Source organism: Kogia breviceps, chromosome 7, assembly GCF_026419965.1.
Source record: "Kogia breviceps isolate mKogBre1 chromosome 7, mKogBre1 haplotype 1, whole genome shotgun sequence".
Lineage (NCBI taxonomy): Eukaryota > Metazoa > Chordata > Mammalia > Artiodactyla > Physeteridae > Kogia > Kogia breviceps.
The window spans coordinates 100860998-100883601 of record NC_081316.1 but is presented as its reverse complement, the minus strand read 5'-3'; the positions used below and the strand labels follow the sequence as shown (position 1 = coordinate 100883601).

The 22604-nt window shown below is 38.0% G+C and overlaps 1 protein-coding gene across 1 annotated transcript; it reads right to left on the bottom strand.

Moving 5' to 3' along the window:
* Positions 1-3179: 3179 nt before the first annotated feature.
* On the bottom strand, positions 3180-3421 carry LOC131760358 (diphthamide biosynthesis protein 3-like). The gene is made up of 2 exons (XM_067039532.1): positions 3313-3421; positions 3180-3244 (listed from the first exon to the last, which is right to left on the bottom strand). Exons 1-2 carry the CDS (start codon positions 3419-3421, stop codon positions 3180-3182), a joined length of 174 nt encoding a protein of 57 aa, XP_066895633.1.
* Positions 3422-22604: the final 19183 nt, after the last annotated feature.

Sequence of the window (22604 nt, the reverse complement as noted above, 5' to 3'; positions counted from 1 at the left end):
AAATGCACTTTGGTTACCTGGAGAGAAAGTCTCTAGGCCTCCTTCTACTCTGCTATTCTCATGTTTTTCCATTAGCTTCATGATTGTATTAATTCGGTGTTTGCATAGGGAAAAGATAAGCATCATTAATGGAATACGAAGACCATTAGGAATAGCAGAGACCTTTGGCTGATGATGGGAAAGGGAGGCTCAGGTAGGCAAGCGTAGTAATGGACATTTTGAATATTGGGCTGTCCTGTTGCACCTAAAGTTCCAGGGTATGCTTGTTTCACAATTTTGTCTAATATAAACCTATGTAAAACCTCCAATTTTTCCAAGGTAGAGAATTACCACAGGCTAGCTGCTGACCCCAAGATCAATCTCAGAGGAACTGTAGGAAATAATGGGGAAAAACTCCAGAGAAATCCCCAGGGACAAGGAAGCCTGTTTTGAACTGGTGTGTGTGTGTGTGTGTGTGTGTGTGTGTGTGTGTGTACATCTGAAGCCTAGGGCAGGAGAGTTGTGTGGAAATTAGTGATAGAGGCTCAGACTGCTGGTGTAAGTGTCCTCAAGAATAACAATCAGGGCAGAACAGAAGCCAGAGTGTGGAAAACTGGTGGGGATTGATTGAACGTTTACTCACACCTCCCTCTACCCCCAACTCCCTCTAGCACCTAGGTGTACTTCCTTTTAAGGCTGCTTCTCCTTGAGGGGTGGAGGGTGGGATGGGTTCTAAAAGTAGGGCCTTGATCTTAAGAGTTATTTGATGGCATGGTCCACAGCCTGAGCAATTAATTATGTAGTCTGGTGCTTGGAGTTCTCTACCTTAATATTATCCCTTCCCCTCTCCTTGATCTCACTGGATGTTGACACAGACTGGGATCTGCCCTTTGGTCTTTTCCTATACCAAATGCTAAGACAGAACAGCTGATAACATCAGAGAAATATATGCTCAAAGGCCAAAGTAATGAGATATCTCAGGAGAAAAACTACTTGAAAAGAAAGCAACAACCCGGATTACAGATGCCACCAGAAGCAAATATGTTAAATCCAATGGTTAACAAATATAAAATAAGCATAATAAATAACTGATAAGGAAATCATAAAAGTCAAGAGGAAATACTAGGCATGAAAAATATGTTCATAATAGTAGAAAGAACAGAGATGGATGATAGAATAGACGTAGCTGAAAAACAAATTAGTGAGCTGGAAGATCAGATTAAGGAGCTCTTCTGGAAGGAAGAAAGGAAGAATAAAGAAAAAGAATATATGAAATAAAAGCTAAGAGATAAAGAAGATTGAATTGGAATGTGAACTTCAACTCACAGAAAATAGGAGTGTCAGGAGAAGAGGAAAATAAAAAGGGAGAAGAGGAAATACTTGAAGAAGTGGAAATAAATTTCCTAGAATTAAAGAAAGTTGAATGATGATGTATTTATGCAGTTCCAAACAAGAGCAATAAGAAGAAACTAACCCTGGTAATATTATAATGAAATGGAAGTTTTACAGGCAAAAATAAAATTCTAAAATTTTCTAGAGAGATAGAGCAGATCAATCACCAAGGAATAAGACTCACCAGGATCTCAGACTTTTCATGAGCAAAAAGAAGATAATGGTAATATTTTTAAAATATTGAAAAGACAAAAGAACATTGAGCCTAAATTTATATCAAGCCAAATTGTCATTTAAATGTGAGGGTATAATAAAAATTTTTTCAGGCACATAAGGCCTCAAAAGGTTTGTCACACAAAGACCCATATTGAAAAGAGTATTGGAAAGGGTCCTCAAATAAGAAAAGAAGCAAATCCAGGAGATGCTACTAGAGGTGTATGACGTAAAGATAATTAAATACTTGGATAAAGTTTGGTGTTGTCTTTCAAAAACTACCAAAGACCAAAGAAAAGAAAATGAGAAATTATGTCTACCATAACCTAGACTTAAGTTCTACACAATATCGAAAGGTGGTGTCTTTAAGTTAGACATTTTTTTAAGATAGGAAAAAAAACAGAATAAATTTAAAGAAAGTAGAAGGAAGGAGATGAGAAAAATAATAGCAAAATTAATGAAATGGAAACAAAAATAACAATACAGAAGATCAACAGAATCAAAAGTTGATTCTTTGAAAAAACTAATAAAATAGGCAAGCCTGTGGCAAGAGTGATCAAGGGAAAAAAAGGAAAAGTAATTTAAAAACTAGTATTTCCTTATCATCTTTTAATCTCAGCTTTAAAACCTCAGGAGTCTCGAGCATGAATGAGATGAGAGCAAAATATGTCAGTGTTATTGTTTGTAATATCTCCACACTATAGAAATGCATTTGAAGAAAATGAAATGGACAACTTCCTGGAAAAATATAATCTACCAAATGAATTAAGAAGAAATAGAAGGCCTTAATAGTGCCATAACTTTAAGAAATTAAAGCAATTTAAAAAATCATCTCACAAATAAAACTTTAGGCCAAGTGGTTTCGCAGGCAATTCTACTAAACTTTCAAGGAATATATCATATTAAACTTAGTACAAACTGTAATAAAGACTAGAAAAGGAGGGAATACTCCCAACTCATTTATGAGGCCATATAATCTTTTTTTTTTAACCAACTAAAAAATAAAAATCCCTTTTTTTTTTTTTTTTTCTGGTACACGGGCCTCTCACGGTTGTGGCCGCTCGCGTTGCGGAGCACAGGCTCCGGAAGCGCAGGCTCAGTGGCCATGGCTCACGGGCCTAGCCGCTCTGCAGCATGGGGGATCTTCCCGGACCGGGGCATGAACCTGTGTCCCCTGCATCAGCAGGCAGACTCTCAACCACTGTGCCACCAGGGAAGCCCTAAAGTCCCCTTTTAAATTAAAAAATCCTAATGACTTTGAGGTAGATGAAGCTGTTATCAGATAATGAAGTAATTAGATGTAAGATATAAAAATAACAACTGAGAGCAAGAAAGCACTGATTTGAAATTATCTTCTTTTAAGTTTGGATGGAAAATTAAGAGCACGTCCAATTCAAAGTTCTAGGCATAAAATCCAGGTATGTCATGTGGTGGACTTGCTTCTTCAACTTGGCAACCAATGGAAAGAATCCACACTCTATGGATCAGCAAACTAAAAAATGACTGCCCCCATGAAGAAGCCAGTGACTTTGCATTTGAGATTTCCAGCTTGGCTCATTCCCAAAAGTTCAGGCTTTGGGGTCCTAAAGTCTTCTTCAATATTTAACTAGTTCTTCATTGGTGGAAGGGGCTGGGACTGTCTCTCCACATGTAAACTGATTTTTGTCATAAATCTAATGAGAGAGCAGCTAGGGCACGTTGCCACATCTTCCCCATTCTCCAAATCTTCCTTGGTGATGCAGAAGTTATCCCCACATGGGCAAGGGTAGAAGTACTTCTCCGAGTCCTCGTCATGTTGGAAGTCCTCAATCTCCACCTTGTCGTGAAACACTGCCATCATTACTGGGGCCAGCAGAGGTCTGTCACCTCCACTGTCTGACCCAGGCCAGGGTATGTCCAACTTGGCCATATAATCTTGATCTTCAAACAAGACAAGGATAATATGAGAAAAGAAAATTATAGATAATTTCCTGAGGGTTTTAAGTGTAGAAATCCTAAATAAAATATTTGCAAACTAAGTCCAACAGAGTGTAAAAGTAAAATATACTGTGTAGTGTTTTCCCAAGAATGCAAATAGATTTATAGAAAATCCATAAATGTAGTTCACAACATTAACAGCTTCAAGGACAAAAATAACATGATTATCTTAAAAGGTTTTGAGAAATATTTCATAGAAATTGAGCATAAATTCATGTTAAGAATTCTTAGCAAATTAAGAATTTGCTTAACCTAATGAAGGACAATTATGTTATGGCAAACATTATACTTAATGGGGAAGCAATAGTAGCATTCCATTTAACATCGGGAATGATTAAGGGTGCCCAGTATCATCATTTCTATTCAACCTTGTATTGACAGTTTTAGCTAGTGCAATAAGGCAAGAAAAAGAAAGTAGAGGCATAAGGATTGGAAAAGAAGAAATGGAATTGCCAATTATTTGCTGACGACATGATAGCCTCAGAAAATCAAAGACACCTGGGGCAAAGTATTATATTATTAGAAATAATAGGAGAATTTAGCAAAGTCAGTTCATTTCTATATACCAGTAACAAATAACCATAAAATGTAATTTAAAAGAAGATATCACTTATGATATATTAAAAAAATCAGATATATAGGAATAAAAATTTTAAAAATGATGTGCAGGACCTCCTTGGAGAAAATTTAAAACTGTTGAGATTCATTAAAGAAGTCCTAAATAAATAAAGAGAAATACTATGATACATATTTCTTATTTCTTAAATGGAAAAAACCTTTAATATTATAAATATTTCAATTCTCCTCATATTGGCTCATAGACTTAATGCAATTCCAATAAAAACTTCAGTAGGATTGTAATGGAATGTGATAGTTTATTCTAAAATTTATGTGAGGACTTCCATGGTGGCGCAGGGGTTAAGAATCCTCCTGCCATTGCAGGGGACACGGGTTCAAGCCCTGGTCCAGGAAGATCCCACATGCCGCGGAGCAACTAAACCTCTGTGCCACAATTACTGAGCCCACGTGACACAACTACTGAAACCTGAGCGCCTAGAGCCTGTGCTTGGCAACAAGAGAAGCCAGCACAATGAAAAGCCCGTGCAGCACAATGAAGAGTAGCCCCTGCTGACCACAACTAAAGAAAACCCACGCACAGCAATGATGACCCAATGCAGCCAAAAATACATAAATAAATAAATAAATTAAAAAACAAAAACAAACAAACAAACAAAAAAATTAAGAAGTGGACAATGCCACATATTGGAAAGAATGTGAGTTAACAGTGTTTTATACAAACTGTTGGGAGTGTAAATGGGTATGACCATTTAGCACAGTTTGTTGTTATCTGATGTTGAACATTTCCATATTAACTCAGCAATCCTACTTTTAGGTATATATCCAAGAAAAACTCTATGTACAATAGGAGACATAAACAAGAATGTTCCCAGCAGCACTTATTGCACTCTTAGCAAGATAAATACCTGAAACGACCCAAATACTTATCAATAGAAAACAGATAAATAAATTGTGGTAATTTCACACAATGGCATATTATATAGCAAAATAAATAGCTAGAAGCAAAAATATGAATAAACTGAGCAATAAAATTTTTTTAAAAAGGAAATTCCCCAGATTTTATAGAGCCTGGAGCTCTTTTATAATGTTGAAAACAAAGAAAATTGAACAATAGAATTATTAGGAATACAAATATGTGATAAAGCTATAATTTCAAAACCAAGTTATAATAATAACTGCAAGATTCAAGGAAGGGGAAGTAGAGGAATAGACTGGGGAGAAGTCCATAGGTGGGTGTAAATGATTGTTAATGTTCTAATTCTTGTATTGGGTGGTTGGTTCACATGTATTTAAATTATTAATCATAATAAGCAAATTCATATATAAGTACATAGTTTATATAAATAAAAACAAAAGAGGACCATGTTTAGACCAGTGATGAGGGTGTGTTACAAATCAAAGATAATCCAACTCTGTGCACTTGAGTGGAAAACCAAGAACAATATCAACTCTCTCACATGTTTTGCTTTTATTATTAGTTATCATGAATCCACCCAACAATCCTATTTTTGGTTACTACTATGATTTTTTTTTTGAAGCTAAACCACAAAAAGAATTTATTTAAGTGTCCTGAGAGGACAGGAAGGTGGGAGCTGGGAGAGCTGAGACCAGGATGTCTGATGCTTGCTTCCCATATCCTGTAGAAAAAGTTTTCCATTCCAAGACCTAGTCCTTCACATTTTTTTGTTTTCCATTAGTGTTCTGTTTGCTCATCTGTATGTATAGCATTTCAATGTACATTTACATACAACTTAATGTAAAAATGCCTTTTACTACAATAACCATTGTGCCAAACCACAAACTAAAAAGTTAATGTGCTGTAATATTAGCATGTCAGTGCCTAGTCTACCTTTAACTGCTGGCTCAATCAGTAAATATTGGATGGCCATTTCTTTAATCATTTGAATTTTCATAAAATACATATCCAGTTATTCTTCCCCTCCTTCACCTGACTCGCTGTTAAACTTCCTTTCTTCCTTTTACTCCATCTCATATTCTGCAGTCAAGACTTTTCAGTACCTACTCTTCTGAGAGATTGGCTCAAAGAGACACAGATGTAGAGAACAAACATATGGACACCAAGCGGGGAAAGGGGGTGGTGGGATGAAATGGTAGACTGGGACTAACATATATACACTAATATGTATAAAATAGATAAATAATGAGAACATGCTGTAATGCACAGGGAACTCTGTTTAACTTAGCTGTACAGTAGAAACTAACACAACATTGTAAAACAACTATACCCCAACTTAAAAAAAAAGGAAATTTTATGTATTATGATTTCCTTTTTACAGATGACTCAAATCTTATTGAGTTAACATAACTTGCTTGAGTCCGCAAAGCTGGCATGTGGTAGATTCCAGAATTTGAAGTTTCATCTGTTTGACTCTAGGGCCTAGCCCTTACAACTGGGTTAGGCTTCTGGTCATTAAGATTGTTTTAATCACTAGTATACCAACCTAGAGTAATTGTTGTGCTGAGGATAACAATCTCTAGATATCTGAGGGTAAGAGTTCACCAAGGAGTTCATTTAAGCGTTTTACCAAAGCAAGAGTTCACCAAAGAGTTCATTTAAGCGTTTTGCCAAAGCAAGTATGCCATGGCAAGTTGAGGAATTTGCACATGTGTGTCATAATGGAAAAACTGTGTAAAAATGAAGAATCATTGAGTAATAAGAATTTGTATGCAAGAGAGCTCAAGTAAGAAATGTCATGCACTGTTGGATCAGGAGTGATTCATTCCTCCAGTCTGCATAATGTTCCTTTTCCATATGCCCACGCAGGAATGTATAGATATAGAGAGAATGTTCACAAAACCTTTTGAGTGGTTGTAAACGTGCTCTACACCTGATTTATTCTGCTTTGTGACCTCACCCAGACACCCTTCTTTCTGGTTTCTTGTGTCTTTAAAGCACACCAAATGTGAAGCCCAGGCCCCCTCTACTGGTGAGCCACATTTTGTCATAAGTGTCTTCCTAAATAGGCATCCATCCATCCCTGTGAGTGAAGATAAGTTGATGCTTATTTCTAGTGCCCTGATTTTTTTTGGAATGCAGAACTGACAGTGAGAAAGAGAGAGGAGTATGTATTTTTTGTGAAGAAGACAGAATGTCACCAAGAACCTGGTTCGTGGGCAGATGCCGTACAATGACTTGTATGGAAACTTTGGGGGAAGAAGATTGGAGGTGTGGAGATCAGCTTTAGAGGCAGCGTTTGTAGCCTTTGCTTTATAGCTTAAAAGTCTATTAACTTTCTTTAACTCAGCATCCAAATTAAATATATTAGGTAATCCCACAGACAGATGTCTTTTTGGGTGTATCTCTACCCCATTTCCCTTGAAGTTAGGATTCTCTTCTCCTTCCTGTGTTTACATGCCAAATCTATTCATCAGAGTAAAATGAGGACCTCTGAGGCAGACATCACGTTTAATTTTCGGTCAGGTTCAGCCCCCAACTCCCAAATAGTGCATACCACATGATAAATATCAATTATGCTACTTAGCTACCCTTCTCAAATTGCCATGTAAGGATGGAAAACATCCCCATCTAGGAGCCCAAGGAAATTCAAATCAAAAGGATGAAAGAAGATGCTGACCACTCCCCAGAAGACTAAATACAGTAATTTTATTGTTGTGCACGTAATCACTATTTGACGGGAAACATTTCAGTATATGTTAGTTCCAAGATGTTGAAGTTCAATAAGTTCAGAAAACATCGATTAAAATAACTTCCCTTTTCCTCCACCCCTGAACCTCCAAATCCTTAAACACTAAAGAGGGCAAAACACCATGGTTGTTTTATTCTTTTCAACTAACAAATCCCTGACAGAAATATAGAAGCAACTCTGAGCATCAAGAAGCAGACAGGAGCAGCAGGTTCTGTGGGCAGGGAGCCAGGAGCCCTGGGGTCTGGTCTCAGCTAGGTTACCATTGGAGAATCACGATTGTCAATTTAGTTTGTGCCTCAGTTTCCTTATTTGTAAAATAGTAATAATCGTATCTGCTCTATATACTAACCTCACTGGGTAGGTAGATAATGCATGAGAAAGTGTAACAAGCAAGAGCCAAATCTGACTACATGTTGGATCTGTTTCTTTTACTTTAACCTTTGCTTCCTGTTGCTTTTGTTCACCAAAAGGATACTGTCTATACATACTGGCCTGCCTCAGGGAACCCCGCCCCTCTGCCCGAATGTCAAACCAAAGTGCCTTTGTTCAGGGAAACATCCAGACCCTGTCCACCTGTGGATGGCTGCAAGACAGCAGCAATGAACACATCCCCTCCCCGAAGCTGGCCATCCCAGCAGATATTTGCAAAACTTATGGCCTTTTTACTTTACTTCCCCACCTCCTCCCCCTCTCTGTGCTATAAAAGAAACTGGCATCCAAACCCTTATAAAGTGGTTAATTTGAGATATTAGTCTGCCATCTTCTCGATCTGCCGGAATAAAGTCATATTCCTTGCCTCAGCACCTCATCGCCGCTTTATTGGCCTGTTGTGCAGCGAGCAGAGAGAGCTTGGACTCAGTAACAAAAGCACTTTGTAAATTCTTTGTTTCTAGGTCCTCTTCTCACTCTGTATTCTCTCTGGAGCAGAGTAGAGGGCGGTCACGTCACACCTACTCTTTCTACTCCATTATGTTTACGTACTGGAGGCTTCTGAGGGCTCTCAGACTGGGGCGAGTGAGGCCTGCCCTGGCTTTAGAGGTCCTTGCATGTCAGATCTCCCCCACCCCATCACAGAGTATTAAAGAACACCCAGGCCTCCCCTCACTTGGGCATTCAGCATTTACATAGCACGCCATAGACCTAAATATCCACTTTTATAACCAACACTGTTTAACCCCCAGGAAAACGTTTTCCCACGACTCTTGCTGGCTGCCTCGGAATGCTGGGAAGGTTTGTGGGTCGTGCTGTTTGCAAAGACAGGGTCCCACAGTGCTGGAAAGTCTGGGGAGCGTTGGGTGATGGAAGTGCTTGGATAAGAGGAAAGACAAATTAATCAATTCTTCAAGCTTATCTTTCAATAAGAATGACTACATTTTCCCATATCCCAATTATTGGTCTCCAATACCGTTGAGTGTACACTTATCTTACTTCTTTTGTGTTCACAAATTTAGGGTGATTTCACAACTATTGCACATGGTGGCTGAAGAATATTTTGCAACATTAAGTAATTCATATCCCTCTTAAATTGTATACATGAAGTTTAATTAAAATGTCTATGAAGCATGGTACCAATTCTTTGCATTGGCAACTAGAAGGACAGTTAATTCTGAATGAAGAATCATTTTATTTTTATAAACCTTTTAGTAACATTTAATTAAATTTTCAAAAATTAAATTTAAATTATTTAATTTAAAATGTTAACATTTGTTAATTTTAATTTATGCTTTCCTCTTTAATTTTAATAGATACTTTCGAATATTTTAGAAGAGACATAACTTTGACATTATATGAAAAATAATTTTACATTTTTTTACATTTAGTTTACCTTTATGATGAAAATATAGTAACATTTTGTACAGTTTGAGTACACTTACATTTTCCTTTTATATGATTATTGTCAAGAAAGCACAAATCATGTGAGTGTCTTCATATAACACCTTAATTAGTAATTTTACTAAAATAAGAGCAAGAAAAATAGTAGATACTCCATAAATATTGGTTGAGTGAGCAGAAAATTGCAAATTAAAAAAATATTAAATTACCTTTAAGAGTATGAAATCTACCTCAGAACAATAAAAATTTATTATATAAGTTTCTCAAGTAGGGGTTTTTCAAATGGGAATGTAAGAGACGTGCCATGATTGAGGAGGGGGAGGGATTTCTTAAAGCCTTTCTTAAATATATTGCATCCTCTGGAATATAAATTTTCCCTTTTAAGTTTTTATTTATTTTTTAAAGTTTTAATTTATATATGAAAAACAGAGTAGGTGTGAGACTTAAACAAATAAGATAGACATAGCACTTTGGAGAATGTTTATTTCCCAAAGATTGTGTTGGGTCACTTTCCCAGGGCTGTGCATTTACACATACGAGTGCCCCTGTGTTTGTGCATGCGTGCGTGCATGTGTGTGTGTGTGTGTTGTGCTGTGTGCAGCTGGCACTCTTCTCTCTCAATTCTTCAGTGGAAAGGTTTAAGAAGCACCAAAAGAGATAACAAGCAGTTGACAGTTGGACAAGATTAGTATGCCTGGGGAGAGACTGACAAAATCCTTTTCTTTTTTTTTTTTTTGTTATTTTATTTTATTTATTTTCATTTAAGAATACAGCAGGTTCTTATTAGTTCTCCATTTTATACATATTAGTGTATACATGTCAGTCCCAATCTCCCAGTTCATCCCACCCCCACCACTTTCCCTCCTTGGTGTCCATACTTTTGTTTGTTCTCTACATCTGTGTCTCTATTTCTGCCTTGCAAACCGGTAAATCCTTTAAAATCCTTCATTTGAAGAGGAGTGAGGCGTTACACCAAGTCGCCAGCTTGATGGATTCTTTTTGTGTGTGGCACTAATGAGACCATGCCATTAATTCTGTTCCTGAGTGGGCTGGCTAAAACTCTTCTACTCTGCTGAGATGGCCCTACCTCGGCCAACCTAGTATGAGGCTGCTTGGCTATTGGCAAAAGGGAAGGAGATAGGACACAGCGCAACCTAATAATGCTTTGGAAGAACAACCAAACGAATATTTTCTACCGAAGGTGGGTAAGTAGTGCTTCCTTCGTGCAGGTCTGTGCTCTGAGTTCTCGGTTCCTCCAAGGCACTATGAAATCCTAATTGAGCTCCATGTTCCTTTCAGTTCCGCTCTGCTTTATCTTTCAGTTCCACAATATGAGAGTGGTAACCCTAGGGATAAGAGTCAGAAAAAAAGAAACAATAATATTAGGAGTTAGGTGGCCTGGTCCTAGTTCTGCCTTGGGCACTAAGTAGTTCTGAAACTTGGCGCAAGTTTATTGAACTTTGCTAGGCCCCCCCTTCCTCATTTATAAATGAGAGTTTTTTGGTTGCTAGATGATCCCTAAGTTTCCTTCTCATTCGAATGTTTTGGATATTTTTGAACACTTTCCTGCAAAGTTTTCCCTTTATTTTTTGTAACCCCCCCCAAAGTGTAAACTTAATGAAATTAAAAAAAATTTTAATCAGATAGCTTTCAGGAGCTCTGATAGGGCCCACGAGTTTCCAAACTTCTACAAAAATAGAAGGATTATACGTGTAGTTCTAATTTTGAATTGGAAGTATCAGTATGAATGAGTGATATGTATGAAAAAATTTTTCCTAGCTCTGTCCACTGAAAAGGTCTAGAAACAGGCCCAGTGCTCAGAGCAATGAGCACTCCAAGCACCCAGACTGGTTAAAGATGGTCAGATTATGAGTATCAATAATGATAATCACTCAATGAATTTATGCTTACATTCATGACATGAAGACATGAAAAACCCAAGTCATTGACACTTTGGATGGAAGATGCAAGGAACTACCTCATTGATTTGAAAACTGATGAAAAAAATAATTAAGTATTTTCCTGTTATTCCTATATAATATATATCAGATATCTATAGGTAGCTATAGATATCTATATCTATCTTTATATGATTTAGATATATGATGAGGGAAAAACGAATACAGAGGTGATAGAAATAAAACATCACCATTTGGCAGTCCCTGAAGATTTAATGACATTAAGCCATGGTCATCAATGGCTGACCACTCTGTAGTGGTCTTGTGGGAAGTTTAGGGGGCAGTCCTTAAGACAGTTCTCACCTCTCACATCAATTGCAAGTTGGGAATTTCCAAAAGCACCCTTAGTTTTGATAATTCTCTACAAGGACTCACAGAACTCACTGCAAGCTGTTATACTAACCATTATGGTTTATTATATCAAAAGGATACAGATTAAAAGTAATCAAGGAAAAGAGTGCATAGGACAGAGGCCAGGAAAGTTCCAAATATTAATGTTCCAGTTGTCTTCTCCTCATAGAGCTGTGGACACTGTAACTTTCCTAGAATCGATGTGTGACAATATGCCCAGAATATTGCTCATCGGGGAAACTCACCTGAACCTTCCTCTGCAGAGTTTTGACTGGTCATGTGACTTCTCAGTCTCCAGGCCCTCTAAAGTTGAGCCAATTATGTGTGCCCCAAGGTCCCCAGGCAAACAAAAACATTTTTTAATCAGGGATGATATTGCAAGAGCTTAGAGATTACCTTTCAGGAACCAAAAGCTGGATTCCTTTGGGACAAGATTATGTTCTTTACTACACATCTTGTAAAACCAAAACCCAAAACCACCTACATTGAACTGGAATCTGATTAAATCTTTAGATGCAACTAACAATTTACAGGAAACATAAGGGATAGAGAACAAGTTAAATGACAGCATAGGGATGCAGTCAGCAAACAGTTTATGGAAAATTCTATGGACAATCAACCTGCTATCTTTAAAAAAGAATTGCAAGGGGAAAAAAAGCATGGCAGAGAAACCTATAGATTAAAGTTGATTTAAAAGACATATCACTCGGGCTTCCCTGGTGGCGCAGTGGTTGAGAATCCGCCTGCCGATGCAGGGGACACGGGTTCGTGCCCCGGTCCGGGAAGATCCCACATGCCGCAGAGCGGCTGGGCCCGTGAGCCATGGCCGCTGAGCCTGTGCGTCCGGAGCCTGCGCTCCGCAATGGGAGAGGCCACAACAGTGAGAGGCCCGCGTACCACAAAAAAAAAAAAAAAAAAAAAAAAAAAAAAAAAAAAAAAAAAAAAATAAAAGACATATCACTCAGTTGCAATGTGTCTTATTTGGATCCCAAGTCAAATAAAGAAGCTGAAAATATTTACAAGATAATTGGGGACATGTGGATGCTGATTGGATATTTGATGGATATTTGGATGTTGGATATTTGATGATATTAGGAATTATTGGTAATTTTTGCATTTGATAATTGTGTTATGGTCATGTTTACAGCCTAAAAAGAGTCTTTATTTTTTAAAGATCCACACTGAAATATTTACAGGTGAAATGATATGCCTGGGATTTGCTTCAAAATAACCTGGTGTGAGGTGGAAGTGGGTGGAGTTTTGGATGGAACAAGACTGACTAAGAGAGCAAAAATCTGGGCTGTGTTAGTTCATGTATTCATTTTTGCCACTTTAAAAAATGCAAAATGGGTATGTAATACGGCTTGTGGGGCACAAGTCACCTTCCCTGGGCCTTGCTTTTCTGCTAAGGTGCTTGTGTATAATAGATTCTTCTTAGTTACCCATCACCTAGTTTCCCCCGGGCCTTTGAGAGAGCAGAAGTTGGTAACTTTGGTTGAAGTTGGAGTTAATATGCATAGCAGTTGTGGCTGTACAGTCATTGAAAGAGATGTAGATGTGGGTACAAGATAATGGATATATTTCATCTATTCTTCAAGGAGAATGTTACAGTTTTATTAAGACGATAAATTTAATGTGGATAAACATTATGTCATATTATTCTGTTAAGATCAATAGATTTTAAAGTTAAAATTAAAAGCTTCATATTTGCCATTTAACTGTATATTTATTTATTTATTTTTAAAAGAATTTTTAAAAATTTATTTTTGGCTGCATTGGGTCTTCATTGCTGCATGTGGGCTTTCTTTAGTTGCTGTGAGGGGGCTACTCTTTGTTGCGGTGTGCGGGCTTCTCATTGCAGTGGCTTCTCTTGTTGCGGAGCTGGGGCTCTAGGTGTGCAGGCTTCAGTAGTTGTGGCTCATGGGCTCAGTAGTTGTGGTGCATGGGCTTAGTTGCTCTGCAGCATGTGGAATCTTCCCAGACCAGGGATTGAACCCGTGTCCCCTGCACTGGCAGGCAGATTCTTAACAACTACGCCACCAGGGAAGTCCCTGTATATTTATTTTTATATGTCTAACTATATGCCCATGATGGAATATTAAAATTATTAAGTGAAGGGAGTTTACAGATGGTGAAGATAAAGTTAGGTATTTCACAAGAACATTGAGCTTCTTGTATTCATTCTGCTTTGAACAAGAAACAACAAAAAGTTATTCTATGCCCAGTTAGCAGAGATTCCAGGGATCAGTAAAATATACTTACAGGAGAGCCTGTTAATATTTTGTGAAGTTTTTTGGTCATACAACTTAATAACTTTTTAACAAAAATCTACTTCTGAAAAGGCTACAGTTCCTAGTACTTATTGTTATTTGCTGGTGTGTATTTTCACCATAACCAAGACTATAACAGTTTCTTGGTGAGGCACATGTGATTTATGTGCCCATCTTGTCTATTCGACAACTTTTTATACTGACTTCTACAAATTCAGGTCCCAAATTTCAAATAAGAAAACTGCTCAGACGTCTTTGAGAATCAAACTATCTTTGAGGTTTCTCAGAGAGCTGCTGGACAGCATCAAAGATTTACTTTCTCATTTTGTAAAAGGAGGGGTACTAGAAATCATCCGGAGCCCTTGGTATTCTCTGTATTGTTATTACCGACCAGGGTTCCTGGCCTTCCCCAATCAATAGAAATTGCTCAGAGGCCTGACAAGAAATTCAGGCAAGGCTTTACTGCTGCCCCTGCTGCAACAGGGGGAAGAGAGAACCAACAACAGTTCTTTTGTTTGCTCGCTCCCCAAGGTGGGGCAAGCTTGTTCCTTATATGGGGTGAGGGTAGGGGTGTGTCCAGATGTCCGGCCAGAGAGGTGACTTAGGTGGTCTACCCGCCCCTCTGGTGGTGTTGTGTGCAGGGGGCAGCTCAGTACCGTGCTTTTGTTCCTGACACCTTGTTTTTGCTGCAGGCTCTTCAAAAGTGGCAATTAGGCTTTTTGGTATCTTTGTATCTTTTGGGTCCAGAATTTGCCCCAAATGCAGGCAGTTATTTTTAGTCAGTTTCTTTGTATTTTGTTGCTTGAAGAGAGGTGTGTCCAGGTGCGAGCATTGCAGCACTGTAGCAAAGGGTTCCAGGTCCCAGCCTGTCTCATTGTGAGAGCTGCTTGTCAAGTCCATAGTGTGGGAAGAGCTGGCAAATCAACCTCCATAAGTCAATTGTATACAAAGCATACAAGTAAGATGTTATTAAATTTATATTAAATATGTTATATGTTATACTACATGTTGTATGTTATATTACATATGTTGTAATGTTATGTTATATTAACATGAACATGTTTCAGCAATTGTGTGTCTTCAGGATGAATAGAACATACTCATGCTCATGTGCAAAGGCCAACATGATAACTGTCAACAAAATTTATTCACAGCTTTGTATTTTAAAATTCCTGTGTCTCATGAACACCGATGGTCATTGCAGCACTATTTACAATAGTCAGGACATGGAAGCAACGTAAATCGTCCATCGATAGAAGAATAGATAAAGATGTGGTACATGTATACAATGGAATATTACTCAGCCATAAAAAGGAAAGAAATCAGGTCCTTTGTAGAGATGTGGATGGACCTAAAGAGTGTCATACAGAGTGAAGTAAGTCAGAAAGAGAAAAACAAATATTGTATATTAACACATATATGTGGAATCTAGAAAAATGGTATAGATGATCTTATTTGCAAAGCAGAAATAGAGACACAGATGTAGAGAACAAATGTATGGATACCAAGGGGGAAGGAGGGGTAGGAGGAATTGGGAGATTGGGATTGACATATATACACGATTGATACTATGTATAAAATAGATAACTAATGAGAACATACTGTATAGCAGGGGTCCCCAAACCCCAGTCCGCAGACCAGTACTAGTCCATGGCCTGTGAGGAACTGGGCCGCACAGCAGGAGGTGAGCAGCGGGCGAGCGAGTGAAGCTTCATCTGCCGCTCCCCATCGCTCCCCATCGCGCCCCATCGCGCCCCATCGCGCCCCATTGCTCGCTTTACCACCTGAACAAACCTGACCCCATCCCACAACCAGGTCCGTGGAAAAATTGTCTTCCACGAAACCAGTACCTGGTGCCACAAAGGTTGGAGACTGCTGATGTATAGCACAGGGAACTCTGTTTAACGCACTGTGGTGAGTTAAGGGGAAGGAAATCTGAAAAAGAGGGGCTATATGTATATGTATAGCTGATTCATTTTGCTGTATAGTAGAAACTAACACAACATTGTAAAGCAACTATACTCCAGTAAAAATTAACTTAAAAAAACACCTGTGTCAATTAGTTACAATAAAATACACACTTAATGGAATAAACTAAAAGACCCTGGAGATCTGTCAATGCCCTAATTGTCCATATTATTACTACTCTCAGGGTAATTACTGATTAAACCCTTATAAAATATTTATGCATTGTGTCTCACTTGTCTTCTTGTAGATACTGTTAGTTATTATAGTACATTTACCCAAGCCATTCAGTCCTGTCATCAAGAGGTGGTTTCTTCTTTCCTTAACACTTGCCTAAACACACCTGTTATTATACTATAGACCAGTAATGGAGTCTTCCGGAAGAAACGTTAAAAGAATCATAACCTCAGGAAAGGCCTGAAGCCTGTATTCTTTACTATTGATACCAAATGGAATAGATTCACAGGTACAGGCTTTCCACTCTAAGCCGATGTCACCAAGTACATGGCTGAATGATGACTGAGGATTTCCAGGACCTTTTTTTTTTTTTTTTAGTTCAAAAGCAGATGATTTTGTGATAGTAGATGGCCAATTATATACCAAGATTACAAGATAAGAAATTAATTATCTAGGATGGAAGGAAATTAAGATGAAATATTTGCTTGTGACTAATATTCTATTGATATATTCTATTAGGCAGATAAGAACACCCCTTTCTTCCTGATTTAGCACTAATTTTTGATTTAACAAGCTAACTATGTACAAGGTGGAACAAAACACTTTTACATGGTGTCTTATTGAAATTGGTCTCCCAGAGTTCAGGGAAAAAAATCTCCAAAATATCTTAGAAAATGATTATAAGGTAATAAATCAAGAGGAAAACCTAAGAAAAATGATTTTTTTAAACTTACAACATCTTATTTTAAAAATTGAAATATAATTGACATATAACATTATGTTAGTTTCGGATGTACAACAATGATTTCATACTTGTATAAATTGCAAGATGATCACTAAGAAAAATGATTCTGAGGAAAATAGTAACACATACGGATTGGCTTTGTCTGTAAAACTACACAGAACAAGTATTGTTACACAGAGTGCCATATTTTGCTTCCCTTTACTTTTTCATGACCATGTCATTGTTTACATAGGTTCAGAACAAATCTGTCTTTTTTCTATTGGGATTGGATAAAAATTTGTAACAGAAATGTCACATTCAAAAACAAATCTCATTTAATTAGGTATGATAAGCTCACTATTAAGGAACAAGGACTGCACTTGACTATTTGGAAATGATGCCTACAAAATCCTTCCAGAAAACGTACCTGTATGTGTTCTATGGCTAGTAGAATCTTGGCCTTACAGTTAATAAAGAATGCTACTTTCTGACAAACAAGGAACATTGGCTGACTTGGGGATCTCAGAGAAGGAACAGCACCCTGGTTATACAGTTACTGCAGGTAAAGCTTGGTAGAGGCCAACTGGATGCCTTTTGTTCCCAGACATAGAAAGGACAAGTGGATAACATCGATTCAAACACAGTACTTCTGTAATGCTGATGGGATCAAAGTATGACTAGGAGCTTTATGAAGCCTCTAGACAGAGGTTAATTCATCACAAGACGTTAGTTCTTTTAAACCATACAAAAAGGAAATCTTTGCATATGAATCAATACCTTTTGTGATTGCTATATAAATTAAACTGGCCAAATAGGAAAAACACACCAAGTTAATGACATGAATCAGAAAGTTGCTGAACAAACCTATATGCCTATGCTTCAGGGACAGGAACTCACCAAGCAAGCAGGAGTGATACTTGTTTTGCTGCCCTCTTGACTTAGCTCATCATGTACTACAGTCAAAACCCACCCCCGTGCAACAAACAAAGAAAGAAAGAAACTTCGAACATCTGGCATTTTTAACTAAACTAAAAAAAGGCAGAAACATCCTAACACTAGCCTCTGAATGAAGACCTGAACCCTTCTTGTAAACTGCTAACAACCTAATACAAACAACTTTATTCCTGATTTTTGCAATATTGATATCTGACTGTAATCCTGGCAACTTCTCATTTTTTCTCTAAATACCTGCTATGTTCTTTGTTTGGAGAACACAGTTCTTCTGAAGTATCGTCTCCCTTGCAAAATAGTGAAAGTAAAAAGTCTTTTCTTAATGGTTCTGTGTCTTGAGTTCTCCTTTCACAATTGGTAATTGTTGAAGCTGGGTGAACAGCTTCTCTCTAATTTTGTATGTGCTCTTAAATTTCCATAATAAAAAATTAAAATCATATAGAAGGACTACACACAGTATTAAAGATATTGTTACTGCTTTCATGAAGAGACACAGGGCTTAGTCTAATTTTAGCTAGTTTCCAAACCTGAAGGCTACTTGGAAGATGTGTACAATTTTACAGAACATGCTGCTGGTAGGAATGACAAATGATCACAATGATGGTACTGGGGTTGGCAGCCTGGACCCAAGGAAAGTTATCTCCGTAGTTGTGAAGCTGGTGTTTTCTGGCCTCACTAGTGAGGTTGGGTTCCTTAATGTCAAACAGAGATGAAAGGGGCCAGAGTTTCCATATCATTTGCTGTGTTCAGTGTGCATGTCAAAAATATATCCCAAAGCTATGGCAACTGAAAAATATTTGTTTTAATCAATGTTTGGGAAACAAATGCTGGTATTTGGCTTTAGATCCCTCCCTGTATTGGGAGTTTTGCTCTCTCTTGCTCCATAGAATGTCATGATTTGGGTGCTGTGTGTGTGTGTGTGTGTGTGTGTGTGTGTGTGTATGTGTAGGATATAAATCCATGACAGCTGGAAAATGCACTTTAATTTACAGTAGAAATGGTTTTGTTGCCTTGGTACAGTTATATTAAAAGTGTTCAGGGCTAATAACAGCTAATATGAATTAGTACTTTTCACGTGCTGTTTGTTTCCCAGGGCTGCTATAAGAAAGTACCACAGACTGGGAGGCTTAAACAACAGAAAAGTATTCTCTCACAGTTCTGGAGCCTGGAAGTCTGAGATCAAGGTTTTGGTAGGGTTGGTTTCTTCCAAGGGTTCTGAGGCAGAATCTGTTCCATGCCTCTCCCCTAGCTTCTGGTGGTTGCTGGCCATCTCTGGTGGTCCTTGGCTTGTAGAATCAACAGCCCAAGTCTGCCTTCATCTTCACATGATGTTCTCCCTCTGTGAGTGTCTGTGTCCAAGTTTTCCCTTTTTAAGAGGACGCTGACCATATTGGATTAGAGTCCACCTGAATAACTTCATTCATGTGAACTAATTATGTCTGCACTGACCCTAACTCCAGAGAGGGTCCCAGTTTGATGTACTGGAGATTAGGACTTCAACATATGAATTTTGGCGGACGCAATTCAACACATTAACACGTGTCTGTGCTTTGAATATATTCGTGATTTTATTCTCACAACACTTTTAGGTAGGTAATGTTACCCTCATTTTAAAGATGAGGAAAATGAGGCTTAAGTAATTTAGTAGTTTGTTCAAGATTGCACGGCCAGTAAGTGGCAGAAGCAGGATTTAGAACCTAGACACTCTGCTTCTAGAACCCAGGATTTTAACTACTTCATTGTACTGTCTTATTTCTCCTTATATCATTTTTACTTCCCTTTCCCTTATAGTTGCAGAAAGTTACTTGTCAGAAACCAATAAATATCAGTACAGTAAGTAAAATTTCTATGGTACCCTGACACTGCCACCTGGTGGTGGAAACAATTAAAGCAGCTTCTAACTTCCTAGCAAAAGTTGCCTTACATGAAACGTTCACTGGCATTTTCCTCTAATTACAACAGTTCAGCCAAACAAGTATGGACTCTGCTTGATATTGTTTTGCACCAAACACAAGCCATAAGAGAAAAAATAAGAACGGAATAGCACAAATTTTGAGCCCTTGATGGGCTCTAAATTTTGCTAGTTAAAATATGTAACTCATTATACCGATAGAAAACTCTTTAGTGTCTATTCTGTGATAATACATATTTAATAGCTTTGTATGTTTGAAATCTATACCTGGTCTTTTTTTTTTGGCCGTACCGCCCGTGGGATCATAGTTCCCTGACCAGGGATGGAACCTGCACCTGCTGCAGTGGAAGCATGGAGTCTTAACCACTGGACCACCAGGAAAGCCCTACCTGGTCTTATTCTATTCTGAAAAACTGGTTTCTCCTGATTCCCTTGCTCCAGTGACTCAGTATAGACATTATTTCATTCTGCTGTTCAAACTCAGGATTCAAAAATAACTTGAGGTTAGTTAGCAATTACTAACCACCTACTATTCTTTAAAGGAAAAAAAAAAGAGGGGGTGTACAGAATTGGCTTTGTTGTTTTTCCATCTCTGGGCATGCTATTTCCTAGGCCTTCATCTGATAACTCTTTCTACAGTTTGCAATCCACTATTAGGTTATTAATTTATTATTTTATATCAGTAAGGTTTCCTGTTTATCCAATGGTTTATAATCTATCACTATAATTATTTATTTTGATGCTGACATTATCCCACATTTGGCCAATGCTGCCCACTGTAAGCTGGCTCCTGTGATCTACTGACACATACCCATCATTCTTGGATGCTTCCTTGCTTTCCTGCACAAAAATATTTTCCAAGCTAATCTAGTATTTTCCCTACTCTGAACATGGAATCAGCAATTTTTTCAAGGAGCCCTTTTGTAAATCAGCTATACTTCAATTAAAAAAGGAGCCCTTGAATAAAAACAAAGAAAACAAAAACCAAACAAAATAAAAAAACAAAACCATGAAGGAACTGGAGTATTGAATTTAAAAAAAAAGGAACCCTGGTTTATTTTACTGGAGAATGTTATTTAGAAGCCAAAATCTGAGTGCCAGCTAGAGGATATATGTATATATATATATACAAGGTATATTGAAAACCATGAGATCACACCGATATTTCTAATTTCAATCTAATACCACAGAGCCCACTCCAGTTTTCTCTTTTTTCATATCTGCAACTCCCTTCTCTGATGGCGAGAAGCCTGGCGCTTCTTATCCTTAGCATGCTTACTTATTTCATCAACGCCCCTGTGCAGCCCATCTCCCATCGTAGCTGCTGCCCCAAGGCCTGTGTGGATGGCCTCCTTACTCACTTGGGCCACACCCAAACCAGACTTCTGCTCTGCATGGACATCTTCCTCATCCTGCTCCGTCATGACACTCTGATCTAAGCCACCAAGTTCCCCCACCCATGTCCCTGGACATGGATGCTACCTTCCTCTGACTTACCTAATGGCTTCAGGACAGAAGGGTTAAAGAACAGGAAAGAAGGGAAGGGAAGGGAAAGGGGAGGGAGACTAGAAAGAGCTGCACACAATTTTAAAAAAAAACACCAAAAACTGATTACAGCAAATTCTCTTTCACTCACTTGTGTTCTGATGTGGCTTCATTCCCTACTTGAATGTAAGCTCCTTGGATGGAGCCTGTGTCTGTCTTATTTACCATTATATGCCTAGCACTTAGCGTATTTCCTGACACAAAGTATGTACGTGAAAACTTTTTGAATGAATGAATGTATAACAGGAGAAAAAAAGAGAGCTTTATAACTACCATGTTGGGAAATGTACATAACCTACAATCCCACTTGTCTAAGCTTTAGCCTGGCATCCAGCTGTGTATCACATCTGGCACAGTGTGTGGCAGGCACATAGTAGGTGTTTAAGAAATTATTTTTAAATGGATAGATCCAAGGAATTATCTGATACATTCATTTCATCTATTGTGTGTCACAGTGAAAAAAAAAAAAAAAGCTGGAAACTATGGTTTTAAATGATGAATGAGGTTAACTAAATTTTCAAACGATACCAGGACAAGTAAACTCAATGTTCAGTTTGAACATAATACTTCACATTTAACAACTGCTTGTTAAACTGGTGAAGTGTAATTATCAGAGATAGAAATGGAGTTGGCTAAATTCAAGCTAAGAAATCTGAGCAGGAAAAAAGAAACTGAATAACTTAAATACAGGGTAAGACTGGCTGTGTGCAAACACAGAACAAGAGATCTGTGGGTCCCAGCGGAGACAAGACACTAATGAGAAAAGGAAGATGCAGAGGGTTAGCTCTGATTATAGCCTTAAGAATGGGTCCTCATTTTAAGTTTTAGTGACATAATTAAGTTGTTAACTAGCTTCTGTTTACTTGTTACTAATGCTTCCTTCTTCCCAGGCAGTAGGAGTGCTTTTCAAACTAAAATAACTCAATATCCTCCCCCTATCCAGGTGGAGTGTGAAAATCGGGTCCTACAAACTTTTAAGCTGAAACATGCAGGTGATTTTACATCACTCTGAAAGAGGAACTGTTCATCCATCCAAGGAGTATTGATGGTTTACTCTACGCAAGGCACTGTCTTGGGTGCAGAAGGTACACAGCTGGCAGGGCAGATTGG